Source organism: Felis catus, chromosome D2, assembly GCF_018350175.1.
Source record: "Felis catus isolate Fca126 chromosome D2, F.catus_Fca126_mat1.0, whole genome shotgun sequence".
Taxonomy (NCBI): Eukaryota; Metazoa; Chordata; class Mammalia; order Carnivora; family Felidae; genus Felis; species Felis catus.
This window is the reverse complement of record NC_058378.1, coordinates 32,829,042-32,847,501: the sequence shown is the minus strand read 5'-3', so window position 1 is coordinate 32,847,501 and position 18,460 is coordinate 32,829,042. Positions and strand designations below refer to the sequence as shown.

Here is an 18,460-nt window from a genome sequence, read left to right as displayed (position 1 = left end):
CATAAATAACATGATTCCCTACTGAGGTGTTTATTGTATTTCAGAAATACACTTTAATTTTCTTTTTTAAATACAGGTAGTATTGTTTGAGTCGGTAAGGATACCAAAAACTGTCCAAGCAGTCTGTTTTGGCTCAGGGAAAGCATTACTATTCTGGGGGTAGAGTTCTTTTTACTATAAAATGTTAATTTACATGTACATCTGACCTAACAGCCTTATTTTAAAGAATCATCTCTTCCCTACCCTTTACTCCTTTTACTTAAGACTGACGAAGAGTAAGAGAAATTTGAAAACTAAATAACTTGAAGAGCTTTTTTGGTCACTTATAATATTCAGGTCCCATACTATTTTTTTTAATTAAAAAAAATTTTTTTTAACGTTTATTTATTTTTGAGACAGAGAGAGACAGAGCATGAACGGGGGAGGGTCAGAGAGAGAAGGAGACACAGAATCTGAAACAGGCTCTAGGCTCTGAGCTGTCAGCACAGAGCCCGATGCGGGGCTCAAACTCACAGACTGCAAGATCATGACCTGAGCCGAAGTCAGACGCTTAACCGACTGAGCCACCCAGGCACCCCAATTTTTTTAACTTTTATTTACTTTTGAGAGAGAGAGAGAGAAAGACACAGAGTGCAAGCGAGTGAGGGGCAGAGAGAGAGGGAGACACAGAATCCGAAGCAGGCTCCAGGCTCCATGCTGTCAACACAGAGCCTGACCACAGGGCTCAAACTCCTGAACCATGAGATCATGACCTGAGCCGAAGTCAGACGCCTAACTGAGCCACCCAGTCGCCCCTAGGTCCCATACTATTTTTTTAATGTTTTCTTATTTATTTTTGAGAGACAGAGATTGATAGAGAGGGAGAGAGCAAGTAAGGAGCAGAGAGAGGGGGAGAGAGAGAATCCCAAGCAGACTCTGCACTGTTAGTGTGGAGCTCTATGCGGCACTTAAACTCATGAACCGCGAGATCATGACCTGAGCCGAAATCAAGAGTGGAATGCTCAACAGACTGAGCCCCCCAGGCGCCCCCCCCATACTATTTTGATATGGCCTTGTAGAAGTGGGTTACCTAGTTCATTGGGTAAGGCAAGGTAAAAGGGTTACATTTTCTTATATATGCTGTAAATAAAACTATGTAATAGGGTGACTTGTTTGTGGGCCATTTCTCCTTTTACAGTTTTGAAGACAAGGTATTTTTCTTGAGCAAAATCATAAGCTGACTGGGTTTGCAGTCTGCAAAGAATACTTCTTTGTCTTGATCTTTGCTCACTGATGGACCTAACTGTTCTCTCTCCATCTTAACCTAACATTCAAAATCATTGTTTGTAATTAGATATTTGCAATTTCCTTGCATACGATAAAACTTTGTGCTTTACCTTACAAAGCAGAGCAATTTTATCTGATTTAAGAATTAGTCCTGATACTTAACTTATTTCCAGATCATGTTTTGCCAAACGAAACGGAAGGCAGCTGCACTTTCTTGGCTGCCATGAGGGTAATCCTGCTAAGAAAAATTTAAAGGTAGATAAATTATTTGTTTAGGGAAGTGTTTGTTTTCTTACCTGTGAAAATCAGGCCACAGGTTTTTAATCACTGAAGCTTCATCCTGAGCTATGTGAGGATTTAGCTGAGTTCTTCCCTTTTATGTCTCCTGGTGCCTTTTGTGACTAAATGCCAAATCTGAGCCCTTTAAGCATGTCGGGGTTGGTGTGCATAGGAAATGAAGAGCAGCCTTAATAGTTCCTAAGAATTTTTGACATGACAGGATGAAAACAGTAATTGTAGTTTTTCAAATTCAGCAAAGCTTTTGAAATAGGACAGAGTTACACTGCCAAAAATCTGCAGTGCAGGCAAAAATTTTTTTGAAGAGGCTTTTTTCAAAAAGCTGAAAAGATTTGAAGCCAGCTAGTAAAGCAACCCCTCCCCCCCCAGCCCTCTTCTCCCACTTTCTCCTCTGCCACACATACTTGTTTAAAAAGCACATAGTGCAAAATTAACTTATTTCTGAGGAGAATGAGACTCAGAATTGGTTGTTTAGGTTGGTTAGAAGTGCCTTGTTTCCCTAACAAGGGAAAAATGTCTCCTAAAAATACATACATATAGCCACACACACACTTACAGCCCTGGTGAGTAGAATTCTCATTTAACTTTCTTATTCATACTCTTTGATCATAGCTTTTGTACTTGATATACTTAGATTGTCAGTAAATAGTGGCTCTTCTTTTTTTTGAAATGTTTATTTATTTCTTTTCAGATGGGGGAGGGGCAGAGAGAGAGGGGGAGAGAGAGAGAATCCGAATCAGGTCCCATGCTGTCAGCGCAGACCCTCACAGGGGGCTGGATCTCCTGGGGTTCAATCTCCTGAACCCTGACTTGATGACCTGAGAATAGTGGCATTTCTAACCTGGGCCTTTTATGATGTAAAGATCCCAAATTAAAATATAAGAAGGGAAAACTTTGAAATTGATAGACTAATAAATAACATGCTGTGGTTTAATTTGATGGCTTTTTAAAATTGAGAGATTAAATCTACATGGCTAGATTGGGATTTAATTAAAACTGTGGTGCTAAATAGATATTTTAAAGAAATAGTTGAATATTTGTCTTTAATTTGGGGGTGTTTTTCGAGTGATGTTACCTGACCAGGAACAGAATTTTGATTTCAATTCTTAAGCTAAGGGCTCATGAAGCTGTATAGATTCCGAATGAATTATTCAGTGTTCAGTAAACGCTGAAGCTTTAAATGTATCCCTTGTGACTTTTCCTTGTGAGATGGAGAACACAAACAGTGCGGTGGCTCTGAGTATATAGTCTGACAAATATGCAGTATTTTTTTGGTTCCAGTATCACTCTTCTTGTACCTAAGTGTTCCCAGTAGGCCTGAGGTAAAACCAAATAAGTTAAAAAGGGACAAGAATAAGGAGAGAAGAGGAGGAAAAATACCCATGGATGAATGCTGGTTCCTGTTTATTGCCTCAAGTGTCAGTTGAAAAGTATGCTCACGGGTGTCCCAGGTGGACTCTTTGTCACCATGACCAAGAGTATGAGTCAGGTAAACCACTGAATTTCTCTCCCTCTTGGTAAATCCTAGGGAAGGTTGAAAGAGTTTCTGTTCCTACTCCTGAGACAGGCTTTAGATCCTGTTTCATTGTTGCATTTTTTGTTGTTGTTGTTCCTGGTACCCCATCTAATTCCAAAGATTTGAGGTGGTTTGGATTGAGGATATACGTACAAGAGAAATGTTAAAAGTCAGGGAGCTCAGAGATAAAGATGGAATGGGAGAAGGTTTTACCTGAAAACCAAGGAATGGTTATAATTACACTTGAGCATTAAAATTTAATAGTTTTCAAGCACTGGTATACTTGAACTAAATTCCAAAAAGAAACACATCCACTATTACACTTCTTACCTGATAAAAAGGAGCATGACAGTTTTTTAGGAGAGAATCCTTTTCTGGTTCTCAATCCAAGAAAAATTTGTCATGTAAATCTTAACCCAAAATGATGATGAGCAGTGTCTTCAACAGGACTTTTGCAGAGAATACAAAAATATCGTTTACATGGTTCTCTCTCGGCTCGATCCCTAGAATTTGAGGGTAGAGCATTAGGCAGAATCCAGTAAAAATATTTTAGTGGGAAACTAAACCAATGGTATGGTGCTTTGGGGTGATCTATGCAGGGTCAGAGTTGGGGGGAAAAAACGTAGAAGAATGTATGGTTAGTATTAAACTTTTTTTCATGTAAGTTTGACTATACCTTGATAGGATTGAATGGCAGTCTTCTGTGTTGAGTTTTCGCTTTTATTTGGAACGGAGATCTTCTGTGCTGTTGGTTGAAGCTATAGGCCTCAGGTAATAGTTCAGAGCGTGGCTTGTGTTTTGGAACACCCCACTTATTAGAGGTGGTAACAGGGATACTTATGATGGAGGCAGTAATTTTTATTGAATATCTGTCTAAAATAGTTTCTTACTGAAAAAAAATTCTGGTCTTGTGCAATAATATGGTCTTGAAGTTTTAAGGGAATATTTACCGTGACGATTCCTAGACTACAAAGGGTCTCTCTGTGGCATTGGTGCAGTGTCAAGAGAACTGTTTTGTTTTGCTTTTTTAGGAATTGTCCTTTGGTTTATCCTAACTTCCTTTTGTCTTTGAGCTAGTACCACATTTTTTTTCAATGACGATGTAGGCACGTGTCCACATTCTTCTCAAAATTGTCCAGAAAAGCTTCTCTGTTTAGTGTAGAACATCCAGTCAGTGTTTACCAGAGATTTATGGAGTTTACCTATTTTACATAAGGCATTGTGCCCGGCCTAGGATATCAGAGTGGACAAAATGGATAGATTGTCCAGCCTCATGGGGCTTGCAGAAGACTGTGTATGGTGAGCTGATTTTTAGCTGGGTTTCACCTTGGCACTGCAGGGCCTTTTCTGGTTGAAGGATAAATCTGTTTAAGGAGTCTGGGAAGGAAGCAGAACGGTGAAGTTTTACTTAACATGAAAGTAATACCTGCACCCATGAAACTAATGTAACATTGTATCTCAGTTATATTTCAATTAAAATAAATAAAGTCATACATAATTAGTTTTAGAAAAGTCAAAAATTATAGATAAACAAAAATATCACTTTTAATCTTACCGCTTAAAGATAATTACTATTAATGCTGTGGAGTATGTACTCTCAGACTTTTTATTTTTTTTTTTTTAATTTATTTTTGGGACCGAGAGAGACAGAGCATGAACGGGGGAGGGGCAGAGAGAGAGGGAGACACAGAATCAGAAACAGGCTCCAGGCTCTGAGCCATCAGCCCAGAGCCTGACGCGGGGCTTGAACTCACGGACCGCGAGATCGTGACCTGGCTGAAGTCAGACGCTTAACCGACTGCGCCACCCAGGCGCCCCCTCTCAGACTTTTTAATATGCAAGTCTGTATTTCTTCTTTGAGGTGTAATTTACTTACAGTAAAATGCACAGATCTTAAGTGTAGTTGATGAGTTTTAACAAATGCATACACTCATGTAACTTCAGCCAAATCAAGATGTAGTACATTGTCATCGCTCTATGAAGTTCCATCATGACCTTTTCCAGTAAATTCACTTCTCCCAGCAGCAACTATTGTTCTGATTTCTATTTCCATAGATTAATTTAGCTTGTTCTTGAATGTCATATGAATAAGAAATCGGTCTGTACACTTTTGTGTTTGGCTTCTTTGGCATATATGGGCATTTTATAAACTTATGTGTGGCTTCTTTTGCATATATTTTTTATATTAACTTTTTAATGGATAATACATTTACATGGTGCAAGATTTTAAAGATTCAAAGGTATGCAGTGAAGGGTTTCCTTCCCACTGCTATTTCCACCAAGCACCCTGCTCTCTTCTCTAAAGGCAACAGATTTTTCCAGAGATTTTTTATACGTACAGGGAATGGATATATATATATATATATATATATATATATATATATATATATATACATACACACACACACACACATATATACATATACACACACACATATATACATATATATATGTACATATATATGTATATATATATATATATATGTATAAATTTTCTCACTCCCATCTTTTGCACAAATAGTAATATATAGCAGGTATATTGTTGTGCACCTTTTCTTAAAACCTTAATGAATATTTAATTTGCCAATCTTTGGTTGTTCCAGACAAAGCTTCAGTAAAACCCTGTGCCCAAATTGTTTTTCATGAGTATAAGTGTAACCTGTTACATCATATCAGGAAATAGTATTGTCTGGTTGTTCTTGTGTGTGTGTGTGTGATAAGTTTGATCAGTGGGTTCAGGTGTGGTTAGCCTGATCCATCATTATAGAGCTCCCCTCTTTATATTTTCTTTATATTTCAGCCTTTTGCCATTAAGTTTTAGCAGCCATTGCTAATCATTGTCTTCATCCATTATTTCATCAGGGGTTGCAAAATGGTGATACCCTGATTTCATCATTACTTCTGCGTTTTTTAGTTGGAATTCTTCTGTAAAGAACTTCCCTTTGTCAGCTATGGTTGGATACGTAGCTGAATTCATAATGATTTCCTTAGGTTTGGCTCCCAGAAATTGAGTTGCTTGGACAAAGGGTTTCTACTCTTGAAGACTTTTTATAAATATTGCTGTTAGGATGTTATACCACTTTATGCCTCCACCATTGTTAGGTGAGTAAAATACTGTTTGCAGCTTATAGAAATAATGAAATAAAACCCAAGAGATGGGCAACACATTAAATGTCTTTGTCAATCAGAGCTGTCATTCCTTGGCTTTTTCTTGTGAGTACTAATAAACTGGTATTGGGATAACTGTAGTGTGACTTTGGAACTACTTGTATTTCTAGTTGGTGTGCATAGAACACAATTTTGAAATTAGAAGGATGGTTAGATAATATTGTTAGTAAAAAAAAAACCTCCCAACAATTTTATTTTTGGTAATATTTGACTGTGTATAATAACTATGTTTAAAATATAATGGCCCTCTTAGTTTAAACATTTGTAAAAATCTAACGTTTTTCCTTTGCAGTGACATTTCTGGGGGCAAACCCTTAGAGGTAGAGATGGCAGGGATAGAATACATGAACGATGATCCCGGCATGGTGGATGTTCTTTATGCCAAAGTCCATATGAAAGACGGCTCCAACAGGTATGTTTCTGGAATGCTTCTTTGTTTCCATCAAGAGGTGCCTAAAAGCACTGCTAGAAGTTCAACAAGTTTTTATTCCTTTTCTTTGAGATCTTACTATCATAAAGAGTGTGTCAATTCTTTTTTTTTTTTTTAAATAGTAAGCAATTATCTTAAAAGAGGAATTTGTTGTAGGAAAAGTATCAGATTTTAGTCTGATAATTATTGAGTTACTTGGATGGTGGATATTGATTGTAGCAATCTAGTTTTTATGATGTATGCTTTCTTCAGAGGCAGAAAGGATGGCATTTTAGGATGGTAGTTAGTTGCAAAAGTGACATAACAGATCTAGTGAATACCATGACAAAATGGGATGATAACTATACAAACTCTGTAAGATTATTAGGATTAAGCTAATCTACATGAAATGCTTAGAACAGTGCTTATTAGCACATACAAACATCCTCAAAACACATACCAACAGATGTTTACTGTTTTTTTACTTTTGTTGTTACTACACAGATTGCTTCTAGGGATTCTCAGTCTATGACCCAGGCTATTTCTGAGGCTAGTTTAGGCATCCAGAGCCATTTCTAATATCAATGCTGTTTATTAGTCTATTCAAGGTCTTCTGTGAGCAGAGGAGCTAAACTTGAATTGGAAGTTTGTTTTTGTGGTCTTTTTATTAAAGCGGGATAGAACAGAGCTCACCCTGAATCAGAAACCCTCCAGAGAAAATGAAAGTCTTTAGGCAAGCCCCCAAATTGGTTTGCTTTTCTGGAGGATCCCTTGTAAGATTTCTCATATTTCAAATCAAATTGGTAATCTCAGTTATCTTCTAGCTCGTTTCAGTTGGAAGTGAATTTGGGGCGGGGCTGGGCGGGGTGGGGGGGTGGGGGTGGGGGAGGAAAAGACAGTATAGAATCAGATGTTGTGTGTGTTTTGGACCAGGTTTGTCTTGGATACCTGGCATGTGCCTAAATAGCATACTAATGACCTTGTCTTAAAAAGTAGGGACGCATTGTTCTTTCAGGACATCCCGAAACATTTCTTATGAGCTTGGTATTTGATATCCGGTATGGATCATTTCCTTTGCATTGTGAGTTATAACAGTCCGATGTCTTCACCAGTTATAGGGCTCCTGTGTATGGAGGAGATTACTTTTCAGTTTTGTGAACAAAAACAGTGAACGATAAGATAGCAGTTCTCAAGCTTTTTGTCTTCATAATCACTTAATTTCTTAAAAATTATTGAGGACACGAGAGAGCTTTCTTTATATGGATTATAGTTATCAATATTTACCTTATTAGAAATTAAAATTAGAAATTTAATATTTGATGGTTCATTAAAAATAGTAATATTTTTTGTTTACATAAATAATGCATTTTTCATGAAAAATCTATTTCCCAAACCAAAAATATTTAGTGAGAAGATAGGCATTGCTTCACATTTTTGTAAATTTCCATAATGGAAGACAGCTGGGTTCTCATATCTGCTTCTCTGTTCAGTCTATTGCAATATGTTGTTTTGATTGAAGTATACAAGAAAACCTGGACTCACACAGAAACGTATTTGGAAAAATGAAGAGTACTTTCAGTGTTTTCAGCTAATTCTGGATATTTGATACTACACTAAAACTTGACAAGTTACAGTTCGGTAAAGGTCAGAAATCCTATCAGTGAACATTTCATACTCTTGCACTAAAATCCATTGATCTCTTTTACATTTTGACTGGACCTTTAATCTATGCACAGTTTTGTATTGGTCATTTAGAAGATACCGGTTCACTGAGTTATGCACATCTTCCAAATGTTGACATATTTCATTATGCGATGTTAAAAACGTATTGATCGCACTATTAATTTCACCACAGACTTTAAGTATTAAGAAGCTGCTGTCAAGCTCATGGTAGCAGAGACACATTTTCTAAAATTCTTATTTTCACTTGAAAGCTTAAATTTTATTATTGGCCCAAAATACTGTTTTCCTTGAAGTTCTTTTTTGAGAAAATGTCTGTCAAATAGCCAAGTCTGAATAACCATAATTTGTCTGTCAGTCGTTCTTTCAAATAAAAATGGTGTTCGTGGACAAAGAGGCTAGTTCAGCTCCAGCTCTGACAACCTCACAAGTGCTTTTCCTCCAGACAGCCATCTGCTTCCACATACAGCCCAGCTGCTTTATCCATACTGCTGATTGCATCACACAGATACATTAAAAAGACATGTACTCAAGGCCGGAGATTTAATAAAATCGATTATTTTTACAGTTTCATCAAGGATAAATGAAACTAGTTTTTTTAAAAACCATGTATATATAGTGAAGAATATACTGCTGCTCATATAATTTGCTGCCGCCGCCTTAGTTTATACTAAGGTGCCAGCAGTTTTTCTGTTGTTGTTTTGTTTTAAAAACAATTTTTTTAATGTTTATTTATTTTTGAGAGGGAGAGAGAGAGACAGACAGACAGACAGACAATGCGAGTAGGGCAGGGCAGAGAGGGAGACACAGAATCCCAAGCAGGCTCCAGGCTCTGAGCTGTCAGCACAGAGCCCAGTGCGGGTTTTCAAACTCACAAACCGCGAGATCATGACCTGAGCTAAAGTCAGATGCTTAACTGACTGAGCCACCCAGGCGCCCCAAGGTGCCAGCAGTTTTACCCAGCATTGCTTTTGCAGCGTCTGTGCAAATGTCATTACAGTGAAAAAGGCGGACAGTGTCATACAATTACTATAAATATAGTTGTGACCTCATGGGCTCCCCTAAAAGAGTCTCAGGGATCTCCAAAGGTCCACAGACCTTACTGCAACAACCTTTGATCTAGGTAAGGTTTTAATTCTAATATTGAAGATTGCATAGTTTCTGGGGAAATTATAACTTTTTTTTTTTTTAGCAATTACTCTTACTTGGCACTGTGCTTACATCGTATTATCTTCATTTTATCTTCGCAGCATCTGTATAAGATGGATAGTATTCGTATGCCCGTTTTATAGATAGGGAGGTTCAGAGAGTTTAAGTGGTTTGGCTAAGGAACATATAGTCTGCAAAACCATGCTCTGAATCCCTATACCAGAATAAAGAAGGTTTTCAGTGTGTGTATGCTAGGTTGAGTAGAATAGACTATGTTCCAATTCTTATTTCCACTTTTTTTTTGAAAGTGGTAAAATTCACATAACATAAAAATTACCGTTTTAACCATTTTAAAGTGTATAATTCATTAGCATTGAGGACATTAACAACATTGTGCAACCACCACCACCAATGTTGCAGAACATCTTTATCACCCCAAAAGGAAGTCCTGTACCCATTAAGCAGTCACTCTTCCATACCCCCTGTTCTCTCCCTAGCTCCTGGCAACCAGTGATCTACTGTCACTATGGATTTGCCTATTCTGGGTATTTCCTATAAATGGAACCACACATATGTGGCCTTTTGTGCCTGACTTCTTTCACTCAGCATAATGCTTTCCAAGGCTCATCCCTGTTGTAACAATGTCAGTACTTCACTCCCTTTTATGGCTGAATAACATTCCATTATATGGAGATACCACATTTCAAGTTGATCCATTCATCAGTTAATGGACATTTAGGTTGTTTCCACCTTTGGCTATTGTAAATGGAGCTGTCTTCAATTCTTTTGGGCTGACTCACTTCTAAAATGTATTACATTTTTTATTTCCTTGATTAACCTTATAGTTTTATAGGGCATCGTAGCCACTTAGCCTGACCTCTGTTAATTTGCTTTCTTAGTATCTGTTACGGGATTTATTTAATTTTTGTTCATACTGGTTTAAACCTTACTGTTGTAGAACTGAAATCTTTGATAGCTTATAGACATACAGTTAACATGAAGCTATATGGAAAATTTACGTGGGATTACAGCAATACAATAGTGAATTTTTCCTAATCTATGGCTTCACGTCTGCATATGTCATAGACATCACAGTTTTTTATTTACTCTATTCTTGGTGGCCCCCAGAGGGAAAAAGAGAGGTTACTGGGAAGAGATAATAAAATCATTACTTTGAGTTTTTCCATTGGGTATCTTTACGTTTTGCTTTAATAGTTAGACTCTTGGTTCTATAGAAGGCCTTCAAGTGTAAAGAATAATATGTTTTTGAGATTGGAAGAAAATAAGAGCTATAGAAGCTAGGTGGCTTTTGAAGACAGAGTTCAGACACGATTGGTACCCACATTAATGGAATGGTGAGTGCTCCAAAGGTGAATACACTCATTCCCAAAGATCCAGCCCTTAGAAATTGTGCACACTTACTATTGTCAAGGCTTTGTAAATTGAAAGATCTTATGAAGTATCCACCGAATCCACTAGTGTGATCAACCAAGAAGATTTTTGAATAATTCCCATCTCTCTTCCTGCCCATTTTTTTCTCTTTTGCCCATTCCTCTTCCACAGGGAGAGACATGTTTATGTTATTTCAAAAAGATTTGTAGGGCGCCTGGGTGGCGCAGTCGGTTAAGCGTCCGACTTCAACCAGGTCACGATCTAGCGGTCCGTGAGTTCGAGCCCCGCGTCGGGCTCTGGCCTGATGGCTCAGAGCCTGGAGCCTGTTTCCGATTCTGTGTCTCCCTCTCTCTCTGCCCCTCCCCCGTTCATGCTCTGTCTCTCTCTGTCCCAAAAATAAATAAACGTTGAAAAAAAGATTTGTAAAATTCCCTCCTCAAATGTGTGGTAATTACTAAGAGACTTAAACACCTCTTATTTAATTCAGTTTTAAAGCAATTCAGATGCCTCCTTTGTGCAGGGTATTTTGGAGGGCTGTGCAAATTGATACGAATTGAGTAAGACATGGTCTGTTTTAAAGGAACATTAAATCTTTTTGTTTATATGAAGAGATCCTGCTCAAGACAAGAGGCATGGGAGAGAGACCGTGTTGTAATAAAAACACATTCAAGTTTCTTTGTATGATTTCATGTAGTTTAAATCAGAGATTTCTTCCCTCAAAATGATTGAGTGTGAAGTGCCTGACCTTTAAAAGGATAGAACTGCTTAGCTCAGATTTTTCGTCTGGAAACTTGCAGCTGGGACAGCGAGAGGTTTACTTACTGGTGCTTCCTTGGGTTTGGTAAAGCGTGACTGGGTAAGGAAGCTGTGGCAATCTTTTACTCATTACTTAGTAGTCAGCTGTTGCTAAGACTTAAGTATTGAACACAGTGGCTGTTCTGTTCTGTCTGGTACTGTCACGCAAGCTTCCATCCTTGCCCCTCTAAGAAGAATGGCTTCCTCACATTTTCCTGACAACACAAAGTCAACTCAACTTCCTTCCTTTTTCCCCTCACAGTCTGCTGTTCTCATCACCCCTAACCCACTCAGTTTCACTCTCTTTCTGAAGAATGGCATGCATTATCTCTGATGAGGCTAACCTCTTATTCTCCTGACCTCATTCCTTCTTATTTCCTCAAAGACCTGGCTCCATCAGTTATTCCACCCTGCAGTGCATTTCCAGGCTTCTTTTCCCTCAGGCATTTTCCAGATGCCCAGTGTGTGTGGTGCAGTAGACTCCAGGGCTTCCGTCTTAAGGAGGAGGCCGATGTCAGTAATTAGAGTACAGTCGGGTGAGGGCTCTGGTTGAGATTCTAGAGGTGCGTAGATGGGCAGCAAAACTCTGCTCATGGGTGAGCAAGTTTTGTAAAGGAAGACTTTACAGAGAAGGTTTCTTTGCTGAATAAGGAGTTCACAGGCCAAGAGAGTAGCATTTTAGGAAAAGGGAATAATAGCAAGGACAGATGTAGAAGCACTGTTTTGTACCATGTAAAAAGTATGTTGGATTTTTATTTGGTCATTTGTTTATTCAACAAAAATTTATTGAGTGCCTGTTGTTTGCCAGGCACTGTGCTAGGCTGTGAATATAGGCTGGTGAATAAAGCCAGGTGCAATCATTATCCCTACGTAGTTTACAGACTAATGTTGGAAACAGATGCTAACAAATAACACATAAATGGATAATTGACCCTTGAACAACATGGATTTGAGTGGCATGAATCCACTTACATGCAGACTTTTTTCAGTAAATACAGTACAGAACTGTAAATCTATTTTCCTTACGATTTTCTTAATATTTTCTTTTCTCTAGCTTTATTGTAAGAATACAGTACATAACATATATAACATACAAAATATGTGTTAGTCAGCTGTTTATGTTACCAGTAAGACTTCCCATCAACTGTGGATGGTCAGTAGTTAAATTTTGGAGGACTCAAAAGTTATCCATGGATTTTCAACTGTATGGGGGTCAGAGCCTCTAACCCCTGCATTGTTCGAGTGTCAACTATAATTGCAAAGTGTGATAAAGGTGAGGCAGCGGGGGAAATGGTGCTCCATTAAAGAGGAAACTATCATAGCAATGTGGACTGGAGGAGGACAGGGTCAGGGAAAGTCTCTAAGGATCCGATATTGAATTGAGATCTAAGGGACTGAGAGTTTGCAGGCAAAGGAGAGATGGGAAGGCTCTTCTCACCTTTTGTCCTAGGCAAAAAAAAATATAGAGGCAAAAGCCCTGAGGCAAGAAAAAGTCTAGCAAATTCCAGGTATGGATGAGGTTTAATGAGGGAGAGGATGGGGTAACAGGAGATGGCCATGTGAAGAAATTAGAGGGGCTTGGGTAATAGATAAGAGAAAGAAGATTAAACACAAGCAGAATAACTAAAAACAGATCCATATCAAGGTAAATCATGATAGAACTGCAGAGCACTAAAGACAGAGATCTCGAAAGAAGTCAGCCACGAAGGAATGGCAGGTATAAGGACCTCTCAGTAACAACAGTGGAAGTGAAAAGACAGCAGAGTATTTTCTAGAGGAAATAATGGTCAACCTGGAATTGTGTACTCAGGAAAAAAAATCTTTAAGAACAAAGGTGAAATGAAGACTGTTAGAGAAAAATCTCAGAGACTTTATCACTGTGAGATCTGCAGTAAAGGAACGAGTAACGGATGTATTTCAGGAAAGAGAAAAGGAATCCAGAACGTCTGAGATACAGGAAGGTTAGTATGAGATGCAGAAAAGAATGGTAGATACATAAGATGGCAAACAGTGTCTGTATAAAATAACTATTTTATAAAATTTGAGAGAGCTGTGGGTTTATTGTTGTTGTTGTTTTTAAAGTAACTCCACGTCCAGCATGGAGCCCAATGCAGGGCTTGAACTCACAACCCTGAGATTAAGACCTGAGCTGAGATCAAGTCGGATGCTCAACTGACTAAGCCACCTAGGTGCCCCATATATTTGGGAGAGTTTAAAAAAAAAACTGGGGCAATCTCACACTTCATGGGTTTGAGCCCCGTATCAGTCTTTGTGCTGATGGCATGGAGCCTGTTTGGGATTGTCTCTCTCCCCCTCTCTCTCCTCCTCCCCTGCTCATGCTGTCTCTGTCTCTCTCAAAATAAATAAATGAACTTAAAAAAAAAGAACTAACATTGTTCAGTTAACATAACTGGCAGCTAAGAGCACTGTAAGTCAAGACTAAGGAGAATTTTGAAGTTGAAGTATTCTAATTTTTTGTATTATTATTATTTGGGGAGAGTGGTGTTAAGATATTTCTTTAACTTTGTTAAGCTAAATGCACATAGTAAAAATTTTAAAGTAAATCTAAGAGTATATAAATAATAAACAAGAGAAGAGAAAAAGGAAAAAGGAACAAATGGAAATTAAATCCAAAAAGGAACAAGCGTAGAAAAAAGTGGGATGAATATTTAAATGTAAGATGGCAGGACGAAGTCCAGACATATATATACGTTAATGATACACATTAATGAATAAACTTACAGCTTAAGATATTATAAGAAAGATATAAACAAAATTCAGTTCTATGCTCTATACCAGAGATACATCCATCCATGAGGTTGCAGTAGTAGAGAGGAAAAAGATAACACTAGGCAAATACCAAAATGAAATTATGAAGTTGGCATAACAGAATTAATATTAGTAACAGAGAGTACTGTTACATAATGATAAACAATTTACCAAGACGTTATCATTTTAAACTTGTACCCACTCGAGCATCCCCAAAGTAGATTCAGCCAAATTTGTATAATTAATTTTTTAATTTAAGTTTTTAATTGAGAAATCCATCATCATGGGAGGAGATTGTGACAATATCTTCCAATAATTGATAGGCCAAGCAGATACAAAGTCAGTAAAGATACAGAAGCTTTTTTTTTTAATTTTTTTGGACGTTTATTTATTTTTGAGACAGAGAGAGACAGAGCATGAACGGGGGAGGGTCAGAGAGAGGGAGACACAGAATCTGAAAGAGGCTTCAGGCTCTCAGCTGTCAGCATAGAGCCCAACGCGGGGCTCGAACTCACGGACCACGAGATCATGACCTGAGCCGAAGTCAGCTGCTTAACCGACTGAGCCACCCAGACGCCCCCAGAAGCTTTTTTTTAACTTATTTTTTTTTTGAGAGAGAATGTGCCTGTGCGAGTGGGGGAGGGGCAGAGAGAGAGAGAGAGAGAGAGAGAGAGAGAGAGACTCCCACAGGGCTCAATGAGAGGCTCACTCATAACTGTGAGATCACGACCTGAGCTGAAATCAAGAGTTGGTCACTTAACCAACTGACAGCTTAACCCAGGCCCCCGACACAGAAGATTTTAACAATTAACAAGTTTAAAAAAAACAACGATGGCACAAAAACGGACACCCAGATCGATGGAACAGAGTAGAAGACCTAGAAATGGACTCACAAACGTATGGTGAACTAATCTTGGACAAAGCAAGAAAGAATATCCAATGGAATAAAGACAGTCTCTTTAGCAAATGGTACTGGGAAAACTGGGCAGCAACATACAGAAAAATGAACTTGGACCATTTTCTTGCACCAGACACAAAAATAAACTCAAAATGGATGAAAGACCTAAACAAAAGACAGGAAGCCATCAAAATCCTCGAGGAGAAAGCAGGCAAAAACCTCTTTGACCTTGGCCGCAGCAGTTTCTTATTCAACACATCTCCGGAGGCAAAAGAAACAAAAGCAAAAATGGACTATTAGGACCTTGTCACAATAAAAACTTCTGCACAGAGAAGGAAACAATCAGCAAAACTAAAAGACAACTGATGGAATGGGAGAAGATATTTGCAAATGACCTATAAAATAAAGGGTTAGAATCGAAAATCTGTAAAGAACTTATCAAACTCAATACCCAAAAAAACAAGTAATCCATTGAAGAAATGGGCAAAAGACATGAATAGACACTTGTCCAAAGAAGAAGGCTAACAGACGCATGAAGAAATGCTCAACATCACTCATCATCAGGGAAATACAAATCAAAACCACAATAAGATACCACCTCACACCAGTCAGAATGGCTAACATTAACAACTCAGGCAACAACAGATGTTGGCAAGGATGCAGACAAAAGGGATCTCTTTTGCACTGCTGGTGTGAATGCAGACTGGTGCAGCCACTCTGGAAAACAGTATGGAGATTCCTCAAAAAATTAAAAATAGAACTACCCTACAACCCAGCAATTGCTCTACTAGGTATTTATCCAAGGGATACAGGTGTGCTGTTTCGAAGGGGCACATGCACCCCAATGTTTATAGCAGTGCTATCAACAATAGCCAAAGTATGGAAAGAGCCCAAATGTCTATCAATGGATGAATGGATAAAGATGTGGTATATATATAGAATGGAGTATTACTCAGCAATCAAAAAGAATGAAATCTTGCTATTTGCAACTACATGGATGGAACTCGAGGGTATTATGGTAAGTGAAATTAAGAGAAAGACAAAAATCATACGACTTCACTCATGAGGACTTGAAGAGACAAAACAGATAAACATAAGGGAAGGGAAGCAAAAATAATATAAAAACAAGGAGGGGGACAAAACATAAGAGACTCTTAAATACAGAGAACAAACTGAGGGTTGCTGGAGGGGTTGTGGGTAGGGGGATGGGCTAAATGGGTAAGGGGCATTAGGGAGGACACTTGTTGGGATGAGTACTGGGTGTTATACATAGGGGATGAATTACTGGAATCTCCTCCTGAAATCATTATAGCACTATATGCTAACTAACTTGGATGTAAATTAAAAAGTAAGCAAATATAAAAACAATGAGCAAGTTTAATGCAATAAGTCATTTCTGGAATTATACACCCAGCAATTAGATAATTCATATTCTTTTCAGGTATACGTAACAGCTGAAAAAAATTGATCACACAGTAGACTGTAAAGTAAGGCTTAATACATTTCAGTGAGTTGGTATCTTACAAATCACATTTTCTGACCAGAAATACAGCAAGGTTATTATCTACAATGACCAAGTTACTAGAAATAAGAAGAGAGTTTAACAAAGTGATTAGCTATAAAATTAGTATAGTTCTGTATAGGAGCAACAAACAGAAAATGTCATTTATGAAAGATACCCAGCCCTGTGACTTGCTTTGACTAATGGAATGGGACAGGAATGATTTGCAAATCTGTCATTGCTGGGCCTTAAGAGATTTTGCAGCTCTTTTGTTTTCAAAGTTAACCTCTTAGGACTTGGTTGCTATTTAGGGAAGTCCAAACTCTCTGGCTGGAAAAAAAGACCTCAAGGAAAAGAATTTAGGTGTCCCCAGTTGACAGCCGGCACCAAGGCTCCAGTCATGTGAGTGGGGCCCTCTTGGATCCTCCAGATCCGGGTGTAGCTGCCTAAAGAGGAAACAGACCAAAACAGTAAATAGAATAATTATAAATTATAATAGATTCTACAAAAGAAACAAACAGGAGGATAAGAAGAATAACATAGGGGGACCTACTTTTAGATGCAGTGGCCAGGGAAGGCATCTGTAAGGAATTGACATTTGAGTTCAGACTTAAAGGATACAAAGGAATTGTGGTAAGAGTGTATGAGGCAGAGAGAAGAGCAAGTGCAAAGACCTTGAGAAAGAGCCTAGTGTGTTTCAGCACTTAAAGAAGACCAGGAAGATAAACAAGGGAAATGAGGCCAGAGAGGCAGAGAGACCAGATTACACAAGGTTTAGACAGTTGGTAAAGAATTGGTATTTTTTTTCCCTAGGTGGACCAAAAGGTTTTAAGCAATATAATGACATGATATTTTTAAAAAGGTCATGTGTGGGAGAATGGATTAGAGGGGGAAAGAATGCAAGTGGGGAAATCAGGTCATACTGCAATCTAGGCTAGAGATGAAAGTAGGTAGCCAGGTTAGAGCAGTAACAATGAGGAAATGAAAAATAAATAAGAAGACACCATCCATTTATGGTAGCAACAAAACTCATAGGTACTGAGGAAATAACTATAATAAAGTATGTGTAAGACCTTTTTGCAGAAAATTATAAATTATACTCAATAATTGTAAGTTACAGTATAATTGTAACTTATCAATTACATTATATATACATGAGAGATTGCTCATGTTCATTGATAGACTTAATTTCATAAAGATGTCAGTTCTCCCCAAATGTTCTATATAAACTTAATGAAATTACAGACTACATATGTAATTGAAATGAAGAGCCAGGAGCAGGAGGGGGAAGTAGTTAAAAGTCATTACAGGAATGCAGGTGAGAAACAAGGCCTGAACTAGAACAGAGCTATGAGAATTGGTACGTGGATGCAAGAAGAGTAAAATCTGCTGGATTTGGCAGTTTTCTGAAGGTGGTGTGTAGGAGTCCGATGAATAGGATCCATTATGACTAAGCTGGTTTGTCTCAGGAACACAAAGATGAAGTAAGACCAGAAAATCCAATAACATCCAACTCAATAGATCAAATTTAAAAATGTCTAAATACATGCCTAAAAGCCTGCTGATGAAATTCAGCCTGTTTTTTTTTTCATTAAAAACTTTCAGAAAACAGAAAGATAT

The 18,460-nt window shown here is 38.0% G+C and overlaps 1 protein-coding gene across 9 annotated transcripts in view; it reads left to right on the top strand.

The window, feature by feature from the left end:
• ASCC1 (activating signal cointegrator 1 complex subunit 1) overlaps positions 1-18,460 on the top strand; it is a 116,850-nt gene that overhangs the window by 51,939 nt on the left and 46,451 nt on the right. For all 9 annotated transcript variants that reach the window (XM_045040123.1, XM_019813249.2, XM_006937855.5 and 6 more), the window contains exon 7: positions 6,540-6,659. In XM_045040123.1, the coding sequence (XP_044896058.1) occupies positions 6,540-6,659 (120 nt within the window). The remainder of the gene's footprint in view (positions 1-6,539; positions 6,660-18,460) is intronic.